This window comes from Cebus imitator, unplaced genomic scaffold, assembly GCF_001604975.1.
Source record: "Cebus imitator isolate Cc_AM_T3 unplaced genomic scaffold, Cebus_imitator-1.0 Scaffold311, whole genome shotgun sequence".
Taxonomy (NCBI): domain Eukaryota; kingdom Metazoa; phylum Chordata; class Mammalia; order Primates; family Cebidae; genus Cebus; species Cebus imitator.
The window spans coordinates 3,448,942-3,466,470 of record NW_016107626.1 but is presented as its reverse complement, the minus strand read 5'-3'; the positions used below and the strand labels follow the sequence as shown (position 1 = coordinate 3,466,470).

At 65.7% G+C, this 17,529-nt stretch overlaps 1 protein-coding gene across 3 annotated transcripts in view; it reads left to right on the top strand.

Moving 5' to 3' along the window:
* Positions 1-267: 267 nt before the first annotated feature.
* LAMA5 (laminin subunit alpha 5) overlaps positions 268-17,529 on the top strand; it is a 58,894-nt gene continuing 41,632 nt past the window's right edge. For all 3 annotated transcript variants that reach the window (XM_017503481.2, XM_017503479.2, XM_017503478.2), the window contains exons 1-6: positions 268-619; positions 5,068-5,220; positions 14,087-14,204; positions 14,980-15,098; positions 15,266-15,436; positions 15,541-15,638. In XM_017503481.2, the coding sequence (XP_017358970.1) occupies positions 314-619; positions 5,068-5,220; positions 14,087-14,204; positions 14,980-15,098; positions 15,266-15,436; positions 15,541-15,638 (965 nt within the window). In that variant the 5' untranslated portion in view covers positions 268-313. The remainder of the gene's footprint in view (positions 620-5,067; positions 5,221-14,086; positions 14,205-14,979; positions 15,099-15,265; positions 15,437-15,540; positions 15,639-17,529) is intronic.

Below are 17,529 nucleotides of genomic sequence, written 5' to 3'. Positions count from 1 at the left end.
GAGCTACGACCTGGGGTCGGGGCGCGGCGGCGCTGTGGTCCCACGGCCTGGCCAGAGGCCAGCAGGTGCCCCTTCCGGGAGGCGGCCGCGCCGGGGTCCGAAGGGTTAAGGCCGCCGGGCCGCCCCTCCCCCTGCCCTCTCCTCCCCCCGGACCCCTCCCGGGGGCGCGGGGCTCGGGCGCCCAGGCGGGCCGGGGCGGGGCCTGACGTCCGCGGGCGGAGCGAGCTGGGCCGGCCGCCTGGCCTCAGACTCGCCGGGCTCCCGCCGCGCGCGCTGTCCCTGGAGCGCGGGGACGCGGCCCGGAGCCGGGAAGATGGCGAAGCGCCGCGCGCCGCTGTGCCCCGGGAGCGCACGGTGCGTCCGCGGCCCCCGGGGTCCCGCGCGGCTGCTGCTGGTCGGGCTGGCGCTGCTGGGCGCGGCGCGGGCGCGGGAGGCGGCGGGCGGCGGCTTCAGCCTGCACCCGCCCTACTTCAACCTGGCCGAGGGCGCCCGCATCGCCGCGTCCGCGACCTGCGGCGAGGAGGCCCCGGCGCGCGGCTCCCCGCGCCCCACCGAGGACCTCTACTGCAAGCTGGTGGGGGGCCCCGTGGCCGGCGGCGACCCCAACCAGACCATCCAGGTGAGCGCGGACGGGGCGCGGGGCATCTTCCCGGGGCCTGGGACCCGGAACGCGGCCCGACTCCAGGGACAGCGCCGTGGCCCGGGGCCAGCCCAGGTGCGGACTCTCCGGTCCGGACGCTCCGGCTCCGCATTTTGGGAGCCCAAGAGTCCCCCTCCCCCGACCCGGCCGCTCCGTCTCGGCCGGGAAACTTCGCGTCCCTCCGGGAAGGCGGAATTAAGTCCCCGGCTGGACTCAGGGGCGGCCGGGCGCCCGTCCAGTTCGGCTGCGGTGAACGGGGCGGGAGGGGGGGGCCCTGCCCAGTCCCTGGTGGCCCCGAGTCCGGGATCCCGGGGAGGGCGGGACTTGGCTTCCACCGCCGGCTGCCCGTGGGGAGGGGGCACAGTTCCGCCCAACCCGGGACAGGCTGGAACCTGCTGGCCTCTGGATGGGGGTGGGAGGGGCCAACCACCTGAGGCTCCCCCGCCTTCTCCCAGAGGAGTCTAGTGCCTCGGCTAGACTTCCAAAGTGAGGGGGCCCAGCTGCGAAGTTTTATCTGGGGCTGGGAACACGTGGCTCCCAGGAGGGGCAGCGTCTCTGCAGGTGGTAGGGTCGGGGCTTCATTCTCCTGGGAGATGTGGTTTCAGGCCCGAAAGACCCCCGGGTGTGCTTGTCCCTTCCCCCACAAGCCTTTAACCTGTAGGCGGGTTCTGTTGGGGGCTCATGCGTGGGCACCTAACCAGGAAACCAAGGCTTTGGGGGCCCTCTAGACTTAGGGTGGGCCTGGGGTCAGCCTTGGTGTGAGGAGCAGCAAAGGCCCATTCTAGGCCCATTCCCCACCTTGCCCCACCTAGGGAGAGTGGAGGGGCCCTGAGGGCCTGTGTAACCTGAGCTCTCTCCTCCCTGGGACCTCCGCTTTCCTGGTAGGAGAGTAGATTTGCCAAGTGGGGGCTGAGGGCCCAGGAGCTAGACACAGGGGATGGAAGGTGGAGCCTGAGCTGGACCCGCCCTCCCCGCCTGCCCCCTTGGCCCTGGGGGAGGTGGAAGGAGCTGAGATGGCCTACCCTGGGAGGGCGCCTCCCGGGGCTCCTTTCTCACCTTAAGCCCAGCACAGTCCTCTGATATCAGAGGTCTCAAGCCCACACTTCAGATGGGGCAACTGAGCCCTGGAAAGACGCTGACACCTGCTTGGAGCCCCCAGCCAGAACAGGGTCCAGCGGGGTTAGCTGTGGGGACCTGGATGCCCCCTGCTGCCTCCCTAGCTGGTGGATTCAGAGGGGCCGGGTCTCGGGAGGGAGGGCCTGTGGCTGTCCTTATGCCTGCTGCTGCACCCCCCCCCTCCCCCGGCCTGGCTGAGCATCTGGGGCCTCCTTCTTGCTCAGCTGGAATTTTGCTGTTCCGTCAGGGGAGGCTCCAGGTGCCCTCTGAACCTCAGACCACCCCCTCCACCGCCTGCCCCTGCCTGCCTGGCTGGGCGTCACAGGCCCCCTCTTGGGGTTACTTCTCCGTGGGGGCGTATTAGCCAGTGTGTAAAGGCCCAGCTTAGAGTCAGCGCCCCTCTCCTCTGCCCCTCCTTAGCTGTATGGCTTCTCTCTGTAAGCCTCAAGCTCCCTGTCTTGAAAATGGGCACAGCGCACTGGCCCACCTCACCTGAGGCTGTGAGCTTGGCCTGGGGAGCGGCCAGTGTCCGTGGCAGCTGTGGCCTATGGCGCTCCATGCCCTGGAGCCAGCCTGGGTGAGAAACCAGCCCGGCCTGGCCTCGCTCGTGTCTAACAACAGAGGCAAGCCCTTCCCTTCGGAAGCCTCCAGCTCTGAGCAGTGAGTGTCCCTGTTCTGAGGCTGCCAGGCTGGTGGGCACAGGCTGGACGGCCCGTGACCTTGGACGACACCTTCCTCTGAGAGCTGCAGATCTGCTGACTGCCCTGGCCGCAGATTGGGCATGTGAGCGGACTGCAGCCTCGGTCAGGGCAAGGCGGGCAGACACAGGAGGTGCCCGGGAGATGAAGCCGCAACTCCATCTGGGGGGGTCTCACTAAGGCTATGGGGCCTGGGGCCAGGCAGCGTGGTGCCAAGGCTGTAGGCCGGGGGCTCTCAGGGACCCTCTGCAGAAGCTGGGCATTAGCTGGGCATCCCAGATGGGGGTCGGGTGAGCCTTGCTGGGCAGCTGCAGCAGGCAGAGGGCAAGGGGAGGTGGCAGCCCTCGCAGCCTCAGGTGGACATCAGGGGACCCCCGGCCGGCCCAGCGGCAGCAGGCGGGGGCTGGGCAGCCAGGCCGGCGAGGTGACTCATGGGAAGGGAAGTCCTTCTCAGCCCTCCACTGCTTCCTAGCTCTTTTCTCTCGGGACCCTTGCAGTGGAGGCGGTGGGAGCCTGGTTTTCCCAGCCCTGTTCCCCACGGCTCTCTGAGTGGCCCACTGGGGACTCAAATCGCCTCCCAATGACTCTGAACCAACTCTGGCCCAGGCAGGGACTGAACAGTTGCTTCCTTGACCTCCTGGAAGAGTAGAGGCTGACCCTAGACCCGCAGCCTTCCACCCCGCTTCCTCTGCTGCTCGCCTGTCTGGGAGGGTCTTGACCAGCAGGCAGCCTTCCCTGGAAGGCCTGGCTGCCCCAGCCAGAGGGCTCTGCCCTCACCCCCCTTCTCCAGGAGCCCCCGCCCCCACCCTGAGCAGGACCTGTGTGTGCGGTACTGTCAGTGGACTCTTGATTTTGGGGGTCACCATCTAAGCTTGGCAGCGTGGTGTGCAGGTTGGGGTTGTGGCACGTAACTGGGTGTCTTCGGTTGCTCTAGCCACATCCACAAGGCTGCCTGGGTGGTGGGCTGGGGACAGTGGCGACAAGGCGAGTGTGGACCCTGCCGCTGCAGAGCTCTGGGGGGCACCAGGGAAGCCCCCTGATAATTCCAGGTCAGAGCTCTGGGGGGTGCCGGGGTAGCACCCCAATAATTCCAGGTCAGAGCTGTGGGGGGCGCTGGTGAAGCACCCCAGTAATTCCAGGTCAGAGCTGTGGGGGGTGCCAGGGAAGCACCCCGATAATTCCAGGTCAGAGCTCTGGGGGGTGCTGGGGAAGCCCCCTGATAATTCCAGGTCAGAGCTCTTGGGGGGTGCCAGGGAAGCACCCCGATAATTCCAGGTCTCATACATGCAGGAAAGGAAATACAGCAGTGGCCACACTGGGGGCTGTGGAGCCGCACCTTGGGTGGTCCAGGGCAAAGTCTGAGGTGGGGTAACCCAGACACCAGGGTGGGGTCGTGGAGCCTGTGGGACGGGTGCCAGGTGCTGCCCTCGTGCTCAGTGGAGGCAGAGGGCATAATCTGTGGCTGAGGGAGTTGGGCCTTCTGAAGGTGCTGGGCCTGGGGGTTGGGGGCAGGGGATCTCCCACCATCTACCTCCTCCTCCTAGGGTGAGGTCTGGCCCTTTGGGAGGCTGGGCGGGGTAGGGCCGCTGCCTTTCTCACACTCAGGCTCTGGGGCCTCAATCAATGCCAAGTCTGGGAGGGCACCTTTGTGTGGAGGGACAGCAGGTCTGGTTTCCTGGGGGAGCAGCTCCACTGGGCTGGCAGCCAGGGCCCAGCCCTGCCCCCTCTCCTTGTCCTTACCCTGGGATCCCAGCACCACCCCTCCCCTGCCAGGATGCAGGCCAGGACCCTACGGGGGGCCTCCCCTGTTCCCCACCCACCCACACAGGACAGGCCCCCAGCAGGTGTGTGAGCCACCAGTCCTCACGGTGGCCCCAGGCAGGTGCAGGCTTATCCACACTCTTCGGATGGGGACATTAAGGCTCAGCGGTTGCTGTGACTTGATGCCTTCCCAGGACTCGGAAGTGGCAGCCAGGAGGCCCAGGCCCACCTCCACTCTGGCGCCTGCCCCACTGGCCGCCGGGACGGTTTAGTTCTGTCTTTCTGGAGACCCGAATCCAGTCGGGTGTGGCGGGGTCTGGTTGCCTGATCCTCAAGCTGATGGTCCCTCTGTCCGAGGCTCCACCTTCCTCCTCCTTGGTCCCCTGCCTTGCTGTACTTTGCCCAAGCCCTCAGGAGCCCCTGGCAGGGCCAGCGGGGAGAGGTGGCTGCGCCTTGCCCCGCTCCTTGGCTCTAGACAGCTGGTTTACTCTGAGACTCCTCCTGCCCCAGGGCCCCGTGCATTGGCATCCCCTCTGCCTAGAGCACCTTCCCCTTACCACGGAGGGCTCAGATGCCACCCCCAGAGAGGCGCACCGAGATTTCCCCACCTGAGGCAGGTGCCCTCTCCCCCCGTCTTCCTCCTTCCTCCTGAGCTCTGTGAGCAGCACTCACATGAGCCGCATCCTGGGATCGGGGACCAGCAGGTGCTCAGCAAGCTTCGCAGAGTGAGCGGATGAGCGGCGCAGAGGCTGTGGGCGTGGAACCCGCTTGGTGGGGCCAGGAGGGCGACTGTGGAGGAGGAAGGGGGTCTCCGGCCCCGCTCAGCCTCCTGACACTCCGTTTCCCCTGCAGGGCCAGTACTGTGACATCTGCACAGCGGCCAACAGCAACAAGGCGCACCCCGCCAGCAATGCCATCGACGGCACGGAGCGCTGGTGGCAGAGCCCGCCACTGTCCCGCGGGCTGGAGTACAATGAAGTCAACGTCACCCTGGACCTGGGCCAGGTAGGGCCTTCTTTGCCTGCTTCGTCCCCCGCCTCTGCCCCTGTGGCCGTCAGGCCTACCCTGGGCCACAGGACCGGAAGGCGAGGTCTCCACTCTGAGCAAGATCTGGGCCCTGGGAGGCTGGACACAAAGGACTGTGGCAGCGGGGGGCAGTCCCCATAGGCACAAAGTCATGGCAGTCGGCTCTTTTTGGCTGTGCCTTCAGCATCCCCACAACACAGGGAAAGGGGGTGCAGTTGGGGTGCTTCCAGAGGCCACAGGGTTTGGTTCAGGGTGCTGAGTGGACAGCTTTGGGCTAGGAGGGCGGAGGTGCTGTGACCAGATGTTTACTCGAAGGAATTCCTGTCGGGTAGGGCAGGGGCCGCAGGAATGCAGAGGAGGCTGGCGGAAGTGGACATTCCTGGGATACCTGTTGGCGGCAGCCCAAGGGGTGGGGTGGGGTCGGTGCCTGCTCTCCGGTTCCAGCTTCGGGCTCTCTTTGGTCTTGGAGGCCCCTGCACAGCAAGAGGCTGAAACTGGGTGCCTCCAAGCGAAGAGTGGGCCCCGCAAAGTGGACCTGCCCGTTGTCAGCCCTGAGCACCCCCAGACAGGAGGCAACTTGGCCTGGGTACCTGGCCTTGAGGTCCTGGCCTGTAAAATGGGCCAATAATCCTGGTGCTTCTTTGTTCAGGGACAGTGGGGGGGCCGTGATGAGGCTGGGCCTGAGAGCAGCCACCGACTGGGGCAGGGGCTCCAGGGCTGACCCAGAGGCCTGTGTCCCGCTGTGTGGCTGCGGGGTCTTCCCTCCTCGCTGAGCCATGGTCCCGGAGGCGTTAGAGATAGAGGAGGTCTCCAGGCGCAGGGGCTCACGCCTGTAATGCCAGCACTTTGGGAGGCCAAGGCAGGCGGATCGTGAGGTCAGGAGTTCCAGACCAGCCTGGCCACTACGGTGAAACCACGTCTCCATTAAAAATACAAAAATTAGCCCGGCATGGTGGTAGGTGCCTGTAGTCTCAGCTACTCGGGAGACTGAGGCAGGAGAATCCCTTGAACCTGGGAGGCAGAGGTTGCGGTGAGCCAAGCCCGCGCCACTGTACTCCGGCCTGGGTGACAGCGAGACTCCATCTCAAAATAAATAAATAAATAAATGAGTGAATGAATGAATGAATGGTGGAGATAGAGGAGGTCTCCTGGAGTCTGGCTGGAGGGCTGGCCCCCAGGGGCAGGCAGCTTCGACAGGCTTGGTGGCCTGCAGGCCTGGCTAGGGGTTGGCAGGCAGTGAGGGGAGAGCTGAAGCCCCAGCAAGTGGCCAGGAATTTCCAGGGGTTCCCAGACCCGGCGTAAGGCCCTGTGGAAAAGCAGCGAGGGGAGTGGACGGGGGTTGCCGGTCCTGGGCTCCCTGACCTGGCCTGGGTCTGGGTGCGGCTTTGCCTGTTTACCTCCCTGGGTTTCGCTGTCTCTGGCTCCCCTGTCCCCTGGAGCCTGGGGGGGTCCCTCATCTCTGGCACAGCAGTGGAGGCCCCACCTTGGCATCAGTGTATGTGAATTCTCAGCTGCTGGGGGCAGAAGGAGGGTACTGGCGGGTTCTTCCCGCCCCTCCTCCTTCGAGGAACTAGCCTGGCTGGGCTGGGGGAGGGGAGAAGGCCCGGCCTCCACTGCAACCCCAGGGTGGCTGCAGAGCTGGTGGGCACAATGCCTGACGTGCCTGGGTGGGGCTGAGGAGGATGGGACTGAGGACCGGACCCACATGTGCGGCCTCCACCACCGCCTGGCTCTGGGGCCTCTCTGAGCGTCGGTGCCTGTCTGTGAACTGGGCCGGAGACTTCAGGGCTGGAGCCAGTTTGCTTTTACGTTGTTTTGGGGCAGAAGTCAGGTTCCACCGTGTGAGCATCCTGCCTCTTCCAGCCTCAGTTTCACCAACTGGAAAAAGATATGGAGGGAAAAGGAACCCTTCCACTCTACCTGGGAAGTACTTTCTTCACCCATCCACCTACCCACCTATCTCTGCCTGCCCACCCACCTACCACCGACCCCCTACCTATCCCCCCCCCCCCCCACCCCCCCATCTCTGCCTGCCCACCCACCTACCACCGACCCCCTACCTATCCACCCACCCACCTACCCACCCCACCCATCTATCCGCCCACCCATCCACCTATCCCTCCACCCAGTCCTCCAGTCCTCCATTTAACCACCCCCCCATGTATCCACCCCCCACCTATCCTTCCACCCACCCCCACCTATCCTTCCACCCACCCCCCACCTATCCTTCCACCCACCCCCACCTACCTACCCAGCCCCCCACTTTTCTTCCTTGCTTCCATCTGTCCGACTGTCTCATTCCTCCCTCCACACCTGTACCATCTTCCTTCCTTCCTCTCAGCTGCTTTCCTGACTCTGTGGATGTATCCACCAGGGCCCCTGTCTCGGCCTGGGCCAAGGGGCTGCCAGCCTTGGTTGGGGTGGGGGCCAGGAGTCCTGGAATTGGGTGGGGAGACGTCCTGGTCCCTGGTTGGTGGTGAAATGTGCTTCCTGGGCTTCGGGACTGACCCTGGGGCAGAGCTGGGGCTTCCATTAGGAAGCCAGGCTGAGTGGCGGCTGGGTCCGGGCACTCCCCCTGCAGCGGGCTGCCAGCAGCCTTTGTTATGGGATCTGGAGCGGATGCCCTGGGAGGGGGTGGGGGTGGCTGACCCTGGGCATCGGGAAGCCTTCCTGCTCCTGGAAGGCTGAGGGTGGGGTGGGCTGCATCCTGGTTCGGGTCTCACGCCCCTGGTGTGTGGCGGGGCAGGGGCTGGCGCAGCAGAGCGGGAGGGGGAGGCTGTTCCTGTGTTGTCCACCAGGGACGGCTGAGCCTGGGCCCCTGGGAGTGCCAGCTGGGCTCCTGGCCTGAGTCCAGCTGCACCCAGCCGTGGAGGGTTTTCTCTCCAAGGGTGGGGCCTCAGGAAGAGGCTCCAGCACTGGTCACTGGTGACTCAGGGGGCAGTTTCCGAGTTGACCTGCCCGGGGGGTACTTCTGGGGGGGTTCTTGCGTATCTCCTTGTGTCCTCCGGAAGCTTCTGGAGCTGAGTGGTGATGTCACTGGCCTCAGGCTCCCTGTTCCCAGAACCACACCCAGGCCCCAGGCCCAGGGAAGAGTGAGCACGTTTGCGATCTCCCAGGCCCAGGCACATGGCCAGTGGGTCCTGGCTTGGATGCCCCCACTCCCTGGCTCTGCTGTAGGGTCCAGCCTCTTGCCCGCTACATCAGCCACACCAGCACGCTAACCATGGGGTCCAGGGTGTAAGGAGCTGGGCAGGAGTGAGTGGGGCTGGCTCTGGCCTGTGCCCCCCACCCTCCAGAAGGCTCCTGGGTGGCCTGAGTGTGGGGGCAGGGCTCTCCCCGGCAGAGGATGGCATGCCTCCCATCTCCCTTAGCTGAGGAGTAAGGGTGCTCTGGCCCCTTTCCGCCCCTTCCTCCAGGGAGGCCCCGCTTTGTTCTCTGCTGCAGTAGGCCGGAGTGCAGGTGCCACAGCTGGGGCAAGGCTTTGTCCCAGCCCCAGGCCCAGAGCTGCGGGGCAAATGGGGGGGCCTAGGTCGGGGTCAAGGTGTGGGGAACTGGGGCCAGCAGAATGTAGGGGGGTCGTCGGGCATGAGGCCAGAAGTATTGGTGGGGGGTGAGGATGCCAGGTGAGGGCCTGTGCCCTGGGGAATGCTGGGGAGCTGTGTGAGGCCAGAGTGGACGGGGCAGGGATGGGGAGGGGAGGCAGTCAGCTGCTCCCTCCGGGTGGGGGAACGGGGAGGCAGAGCTCTGCTGAAGTTATGGCTACTGGACTGTGAGTTTTGAGAGGGTCAGGGACAGTGTGGTGGGCCCAAGGTCCCGGTGCTGGGGTCTGGAGGACTCGGGGTCGGCCGTGCTGTCTGGACTCTGGTTCCCAGGCTGGTTCCTCCTCTGTCAATGGCGGAGCACACCTGCTGGAGGCCCAGCATGCCCTGGCCGCCTTGCCCTTCAGGCCTGCCTGCCCTCTGGCTGGCTGGCTTGGGCCCTGGGCAGGCCTCCTGGTCCAGGGTGCCACTGGCCTGGCTCCCGGGGCCTGGCTGGGCACTCAGCCATGTGGTCAGTGCCCCAGGACGGTCAGCGAGTTGTCCAGGGAAGGACAGGAAGTGCAGCCTCGGCCAGGCTCCGGTTACAGGGTGTGGCATCCAGGACAGGTGCACGGGCTGGGCCAGACAGCTGCTGGAGCAGGACTCTGGGGAGGACAGTGGGGGGTCCCAGGAGGCACCACTCCCCTCCCCTGGCACAGGATAGATGCGAGACCCTCCTTCTACCCCTCCTGGAAGGAGGACGTGGTCCGAGGGGCTGCCGGGCCAGGTGGGGCTGGAGCTGCTCCTCTCCCCACACCCCTGCTGCTATGCTGGCCCTTGGTGGCTGCACTGCCAGACCTGGCACTTGGGCACAGAGATGCCCCAGCACCATCTGGACCCCCCGGCCCTGGCAGCCCCGAAAGGCGTCCTGTTTTCTATCTGTTTGTAAACAAGACCCACCACATCGGCCTCTGACAATACAGCTCAGCGGAGACTAAACTGTTTGGGTTTCGGGCCGAGGGGTCCCCTTGGGATCATTGCCGCTTCCTGTCCGCAGCTGACCATCAGGCCTGACCTGGGTCAGGCTGCAGTGGGGAGCCCCGAGCTCGGGCTGCAGTAGTTGGGGTCACTGAATCCACCCAGGCCTAGCTTTGTTGAGGTGCGGGGCAGCCCCCTGGCTGGGACCCCAGGGACTTGCTCCAGCCGGGGGCTCCTGTCCCCCGCCCACCCCCACCTCCAGTCCCCCCCTCCAGCCGGGGGCTGCTGTCCCCTGCCCACCCCTGCAGCTGCCCTGTGCTGCTCAAGTCGCCCATAGTTGGGCGTGGCGGCGTCCAGCCCCAGTCGGGGTTCTGGCCTTGGAGCTCTGCTGTCTTTATTTTACTTCCCCGGTGGGGGGCTTGCTGGGCTTGCTGTGGGAAGCCCCGGCTTTTCCAGTCTGCATCCCTCTGGGAGCGGTGTCCTCAGGGCGTGTGACCTGCCAGATAGATTGTGTGGATGCTGTGCTTATCCGCTGCCGCCCGCCCTGCCCCTGCTGTGGAGCTTATCTTCATTTCCAGATGGGGTCTCTTCGAGGGGAGACAGGTGGTGGGAGCGGGCAAGGGCTGGGCTGGTCAGGACTCCGGGCGTCGATCGAGGGGGCTGGGTACCCCAGTGCCCTATCTGAGCAGCGAGGTCATGGTGCTGGCCTGGACGCCTGGGGCTAGGAGGAGCTTCCTGCCCCGGGAATTGGCACAGGTCCCTTCTTCCTGCAGGGCTAGGCCTGAGTCACAGACCACTATGATCCAGGCCACTGGGGAAGGCTGGACTGGCCCTCACCCCCCAGCAGTGGCCTCACAGCAGGCACCTGGGCCTGGCCCTGGTCTCCCCAGCCCAAGTTGGACCAGGGCAGAGCCCACCAGCCACAGCCCACCCCATGGTGAGGTGGGTGCCTCAGTCCAGGAGGCTGCTGGCCAACAGCCCCACGCCACCCCAGCAGGCCACACCAGGGCCCCCGAGGCTCCGCCAGTCCTCACCATGCTGCCCAGACCCCAGCCCCTACTCAGTTCCCTCCCCAGCTTTGCCTTCGGAGTGTCTCTGCTGGTTGGCAGCTGCCTGCCCTCTAGGAGAAGCTGGCGTCCTCCCTTCCGGGGCTCTGGAACCTTCATGCCCTCACGAAAGGCATTTGATCCCGGTGCCCCCTCCGCACCTCTTCCCTCTGCCCTGTGCCCAGCGAGGGGAAGCGTTCGCCCCAGGGCCACACAGACCCTGAAGCCTGGAGCCCACCCGGGCCCCACTGCCCAGGCCCCGTGCTCCTGGGGCTCGCACCGACCCCCTGTGAGGCCGTGGTCACCGGGCAGAGGCCTCCTCTGGGTGCCGTGGCCCTCCCAGGTCAGGCTGGGTACGGGGGGACCAGGGGGTGCCTGGCTGAGAGGCGGGTCCGGCTGCCGTCCTGGAGACGTGCCTGCCCCAAAATAGCCAGATCTTTAAAAATAACTCAGGCAGCTTTGTTTGGCTTTTGCTTTAAAAGAATTTTTTTTTCCTTCTGCATAGAACTATGCAGCAGCGGAAAGGTCAGCGCTGGCCGCCGAGCTGAGTGGGGCGTGGAGGGGGAAGGGTCGGTCCCACAGGCCGGGGTCTGCGCCCGCTCTGGGTCATGCCGAGGGTGGCCGGTATGGCCCTGGGAGCCACAGCCAGGGTGGAGACAGATGGGAGCCCTTGAGCGCCGGCTTCCCTTCCTAAGCATCTGTGCAGCCACCAGGCCCTCAAGGACAGCTGTCCAGGGCCCCTGACAGACAGATGATTGGGTCAGGGGACAGACAGGAGGCCAGGGTCTTCCCGTGAGCCCCAGGGTGGGGAGGGGCGGAGCTTGTGTCCCCCTCATCCTGCCAATCAGTGTTTTCGAGTCAATATTTGTGCAAGTGCTCTCAGCTGGGAAAAATGTGACCGGGCTGCTGAAGGGAGGGGAGGGCGGGTCCGGGCAAGGAGGGCGCAGCCTCCGGGCGCTGAGGGAACCGCGGGGGCGGCTCCCCGGGGCTCAGTTAGGACTTTTAGTCTCAGGAGTCTTTGATGGGAGGGTCTGTGCTCCCAGCTCCCCGAGAGCAGCCTGTGTCTGTGCCCTTGTCCACCTTGAGCAGACCCTTCCCTGTCCGGGCACCGGGGCACTCCCCCGCCCCCAGGGCTCTCTGGGACGCTTGTGGTCAGGCCCATGGGGGGCTGTGAGGCCCAGGTGTGGGGCTGGGTTAGGGTCTGCACTGGACAGGGCACGTCTCCATGTTCCCCACCGTGACAGGGAAATGGATGATGACCTCACAGCCTGGCAGCTGGTGAATAGGCCCGGGACCTGCCCCCATCTGGGATGGCTGCGCTTGGCCCCCACAGTCCCTACAACGCCAAGCCCTCCAAGAAGGCGGGACTCAGACCCAGCATGTCTGGAGTCCTGGGACCCTGCCCCCCTGCTGGAGTCTGGGCAGCTGGTGCCCCGAGGCTGAAGCTGAGGGTCTGTGGTCTTTCAATGGGGGACCCCACAGCACACAGCAGTCTCAGTCCAGCTCAGTCCCGTGGGGTGACTGTAAGTCTTGTGCAGCTCTGGGGGACCCCTCTCTCCCCCATGGGACCCTAGGCTCCCAGACCTGCCGGCTGACTGCACCCAGAAGCCTCCTGGAAGAGCTGGCACTGGCAGGTCAAGCCCTGAGGAGGTTCAGTGGGTGACCCTGGCATGTGGCGTGAGGCTCAGAGGCCTGTTGGCCTTTTCAGGGTCCACCTGGGGGCCTGCCTGTGAGCAGAGGAGGGGCTGGTCCCCACTGCTGCCCGAGAGGAGCTGGGCTGAGTACCGAGGTCCCCAGGGCTCCATCTCGGACCCTGCAGGCTTGTAGGGGGAGGTGTGGGCCAGGGCCCCCGAGTCCCAGGCGCCAGGTGGGGCAGGCAGGCCACCCCGTGCTGTGGGTCCATGAGTGGCCTCTCTCCCCAGCATCCAGGCTCCCTGTGCAGATGGGTGGGGGACGTTCGTGTTCTCCCCACCTCCCTGCTGGCCCCTGTGGAGCCTCTGCCTGAAAAAAGCCATTTCCCCTTGGTGTGTGGGGGGCTGGTGGAGACAGGGGCCAGGGAGAGGCTCACTCTGCCTTGGAGCCTCCAGGCTTGTGACGTCCTGGACACAGCTTCCCTCCCTCGCCCCCTTGTAGGGGAGCCTAGGGCCCCAGAGAGGATGTGGAGGTGGGGGTACTTGGTGCGGCAGGCGGAGCCCTGAGCCCTGAGCCCTAAGCCCTGGCTTGCAGGGGCCTGAAGGTGGGGTCCTGCCTGGCACCGCCCCACCTGTGCACGTCCGGACCCCTCTGCTCTGGGGTGCATCCTCTTGCCATTGAGGTCATGGGCTGTTTTTAAGGACCAGAGACCTTTACAGAGGGGGCCTGTGGCCTGTGCTCATGGAGGAGCCACCCCACGTGTCTCACCCTTGGGCCGGTGGGCGTGTGTACACCCCAGATGCAGGCATGGAGGGAGGGCCATGGTCATGCTGGGTGGGCGCAGAGTAGCACTGACTGCTGGGGGCAGGGGGCCTCCGGCCTGGGGTCCTAAGGGCAGGGCAGGGGTGGGGGTTGTGGGGCTGGGCTGGGGAGGGAGGGAAACCCCACCTGAGCAGAGGCCTGAGGGAAGCCAGCAGGCCTGGGGACACGTCCCTGCTGAGGGTTGTGGGGAGGGACTGGGGTCAGGGCAGGCTTCTCTGAGGAGGTGTACAAAGCACCCTGTGAAGGCTGAGCCAGGCTTCCCCTCAACCCCAGGGCACAGACACCTGGGCCATCCCTGGGTGGAAGTCGGGCTGATGTAGGGGAGACAGTGGGCAGAGCCAGGGCCGGGCTGGGGCTGGGGCTTGGCGTTTTGGGGGACTGGGAGGAGCAGCTTCCCTCTGCCATGGGCAGGGGTGCCCTGCGTGAGGTGGCAGCAGAGGCCCCATCCCAGGAGCAGCTGACCTGTCAGAGGCACTAGGGGTTGGACTTGCTTGGTGGTGGGGACCACTGTCTGGTTCTGGGCCTGCCTGGGCATGAGGGCTGTGGGGACACTGGGTTGTGTTCCTGTCCCCACCCTGACCAGTCCCCCTGCCTGTGGAACCACAGAGCTTGAAGGACCAGAGGGACCCTGAGCTCCTGGGCAGGGAGGGGAGGAGGCGGGGAGCCCTTCCATGAGGGCTGGTTCCCGGAGGCTCACTTCCAACCTGCGGCGCCCTCTCCCCTGGTGCATCTGCCCTGTGTGGCGAGGATGCCACATCCCTTGCTGTGGTCTCACCTGAGGGGTAGAAAACGAGCCGGGCCCCTGGGAGCGTGGGGGTGGCAGGTGCCCTGACGCCCTCGGCCCTGCAGGTCTTCCACGTGGCCTACGTCCTCATCAAGTTCGCCAACTCGCCCCGGCCGGACCTCTGGGTGCTGGAGCGGTCCATGGACTTCGGCCGCACCTACCAGGCCTGGCAGTTCTTCGCCTGTGAGTCTCAGCTGCCAAGGGGGTCTGGGGTGAGGTGTGCTGGGGGTCCCTGGACCGGCCTCCATGGCCAGGCTTCTCAAGGTCTCCGAACGCCCAGCCCTGCCCTGGCTCCCGGCTGCTTCGATCAGGACCGTCAGCCGAGGACCCGAAGGCTCAGGGGAATTTATTGGCTCCCGTCTCTGATATCGGGCACAGCCAGGTCCAGGGGCTGTGGCACCAGGAATCTCTGGTGCCACCTCTCAGCTGCCTCTGGATGGCTTCATGGGCTGCAGCTCCCCGTGGTGACAAAAGGGCCCTGGTGGCTCCTGCCTTGCTCGCCTGCTGCCAGCTTAGCCCGTGTCAGGAGCGCTGGAGTCCCAGCACCTGCACGCTGGCCATCCTTGGCCCTTTGCCACCCTGACCAGTCACGCTAGCGGGAGTGGGTGCTCCTCCCCCATAGGCCAGGCCTGGTCACATGTCCCCCAAAATTCCCTGGCCTGAGAATGGGGAAGGGCAGGTCAGTAATGGGCAGCAGGGGTCTGTCCCCAAGGAAGGAGGTGAGGATGGTCATGAGGTGGGTCACTCGTTCTCAAAGCGTTCTGGGGAGATTGGTGGGGGTAGAGCAGTCCGACGGGCCAGGCCCTCCCCAGCCAGCAAGCTGTGGTCTCTGCCACACGGTCTCTTGGTTCGTGGGAGGCTCAGGGGCGAGGCCCAGAGATGTCAAGGGGCCTGGGGCACTGTGGGGGCCCAGGCTTTCCTGGGACCCAGCACTCTCCACTCCCGCCATTCCCCGAAGCCTCCAAGAGGGACTGCCTGGAGCGGTTTGGGCCGCAGACGCTGGAGCGCATCACGAGGGACGATGCGGCCATTTGCACCACCGAGTACTCGAGAATCGTGCCCCTGGAGAACGGAGAGGTGGGCAGGGCAGGGCAGTGCGGGGCTGGAGGGCAGAGAGGTGGGCCAGGGTGGGGCAGCGCCGAACGGGGCTGGAGAACGGGGAGATGGGCCCGGCAGGGGCAGAGTGGCGAGGGGCCTGGGGGCTCAGGGGCTGGACGAACAGCCTCACCATGTGCTGCCCGCAGATCGTGGTGTCCCTGGTGAACGGGCGCCCTGGCGCCATGAACTTCTCCTACTCGCCACTGCTGCGTGACTTCACCAAGGCCACCAACATCCGCCTGCGCTTCCTGCGCACCAACACGCTGCTGGGCCACCTCATGGGCAAGGCGCTGCGGGACCCCACGGTCACCCGCCGGGTGAGCCACCCATGGCCCAGGCGGGGCGGGGGTGCTGCTGGGGGACCCGGGACTTGGGGTGGGTGAGGCCTGGCCACCAGGCGCTCACAGGGCCTGCGGTACAGTATTACTACAGCATCAAGGACATCAGCATCGGGGGCCGCTGTGTCTGCCATGGCCATGCGGATGTCTGCGACGCCAAAGACCCCACGGACCCGTTCAGGTGAGGCCCCGTGCTGGTGTGGCCCCGTTCAGCTGCGATCCTCAGCTCCTTGCCTGCCCTTGTCACCCCTACTAACCTGAGGGTGGGTGACCTGGTTCCATGGCCCACGACGACCCTGCTCTGTGTGTGACCTGAACCAACTGCCGCCCCGTGGGCCTCGGTTTTCTTGTCTGTGCAGTGATGTGGAGGGCCAGGGCCATGTGCAGCCTCCCCAGGGTGCCCCGTCTTGGTTTGGGGGGGCCTTACCCTGCTGCCAGCAGAGCTGAGGCTCTCCAGATCCCCAGGCCAGCTGCCTTTCCACCATAGCAGACCCCTGGGGCCCTGGGGGGGGTCAGTGGCGGGGATGGTCCCCCAGAATGGGCAGGTGCCCACTACCTGCTGAGGCAGCCTTCATTCATGTTGGGGGTTCCCCCCGGCTCTCCTGACCCTTCAGGACACAACAGACAACTTCTTTGCTGCCCCCAGCCCTGACCTTCCCTTCAACCGAGCAGGGGCCATGGCCCAGGACAGGGACAGCAGGGTTAGGGCGGCCAACACCCCCCATCTGCCGTGCCCAGTGCGCTGCCTTTGGGGGCGGCCGAGGGCACTGCACAGCTTCCCCCTCCCAGGAGCCCCTCACAGAGAAGGCAGCAGCCCTGGTGCTGGCACCTGTACATTCCTCAGTCAGGGAGGCAGGGCCGGGCAGCAGCCCCAGGGCACGTCCGTCCTTCCCTCCCTCCCTCTGTTTGTTCCTTCAGCCAGCAGCTGTGTGTTGAGCGCCCAGCACACACCGGGCCCTTTTCCTGGGACTGGAAACACAGGCTGGGACCCCAGCCAGCCTCAGGAGCACCTGTTCTGAGGGAGGCAGCTGGGAAACGTGTGAACCAGTACCCAGCGTGGTGGTGGCCAGAGGGTAACACCTGAGGGTGACTGGGCTGGCCGGGGCTGGACTGAAGCTGCCCAGAGTGGCGCAGCCGAGGCCAAGCAAGTGACGAGGTCCCTGGATCCCCCAGTAGAGAGCCACCAGGGCTCACCAGTGCCCAAAAGCCAGTAGCCCAATCGCATGCACTTGGATTAGGACCTGCCCCTGCCTTCTGCTGGGATCTTACTGCTCTGTCCATGCTTCGGTTTACAGGGGAGGTGGGGAGGCGGTGGAGCCCACGTAGGACAGAGGCTCACCCCCATTCTCACGGCCCATGCTGAGTGGAGGCGGGAACTCCCGGCCCCTTCGGTTGTGGCTGACGGGTCTGAGTGGGGGAGTGACACAGTCGCCTGATCCAGAGGACTTGGGCCGTTCGCCAGGAGCCGTGAGCACTGGGGACCCACCCTGGGCACCAGGCGCTGCCCCCACAGTTTCAGGCTGCTGAGCTCCAGCACAGCTAAATTGTCCTGGGAAATTAAGTGCCAAGGTGGGGGCACAGCTCATGACAGCTGGGAGTGGAACCCGCCAGGCAGCCAAATGGGCCTCAGGGAGAGGAATGGCCAGGAGCTGGGCTTGCCTTGGCCTGCGGGGAAGACATTGCTGTCCCCTGACTCACCACACCTGGGTGTGGACTGAGCGTGGCTCTGCCTGCAGGTGCGCAGGGGTGACTGGGCACCTTTCCCAGGACCACAGACCCTGTTACCAGCACCTGGTCACACTCCAGTGTCCCAAAACATGAGCCTGCCTGTGTTTTCCCGGTACGCTTTACCCGCCACCCCACCTCTCCTCCAGGGAAGGGAGCTCTGTGTCTTTAGCCAGCTCTGCTCTGTCTCGTTACCTCCACCATCACCCTACTCACGCCCCTGCCATTATCACTCCCACTACCAGCCCACCGCTACCGTCATCACCCCCACCGTCACCACCGTCACCCCCACTGTCACCACCGTCACCCCCACTGTCACCCCACCATCAACCATCATCACCCCCACC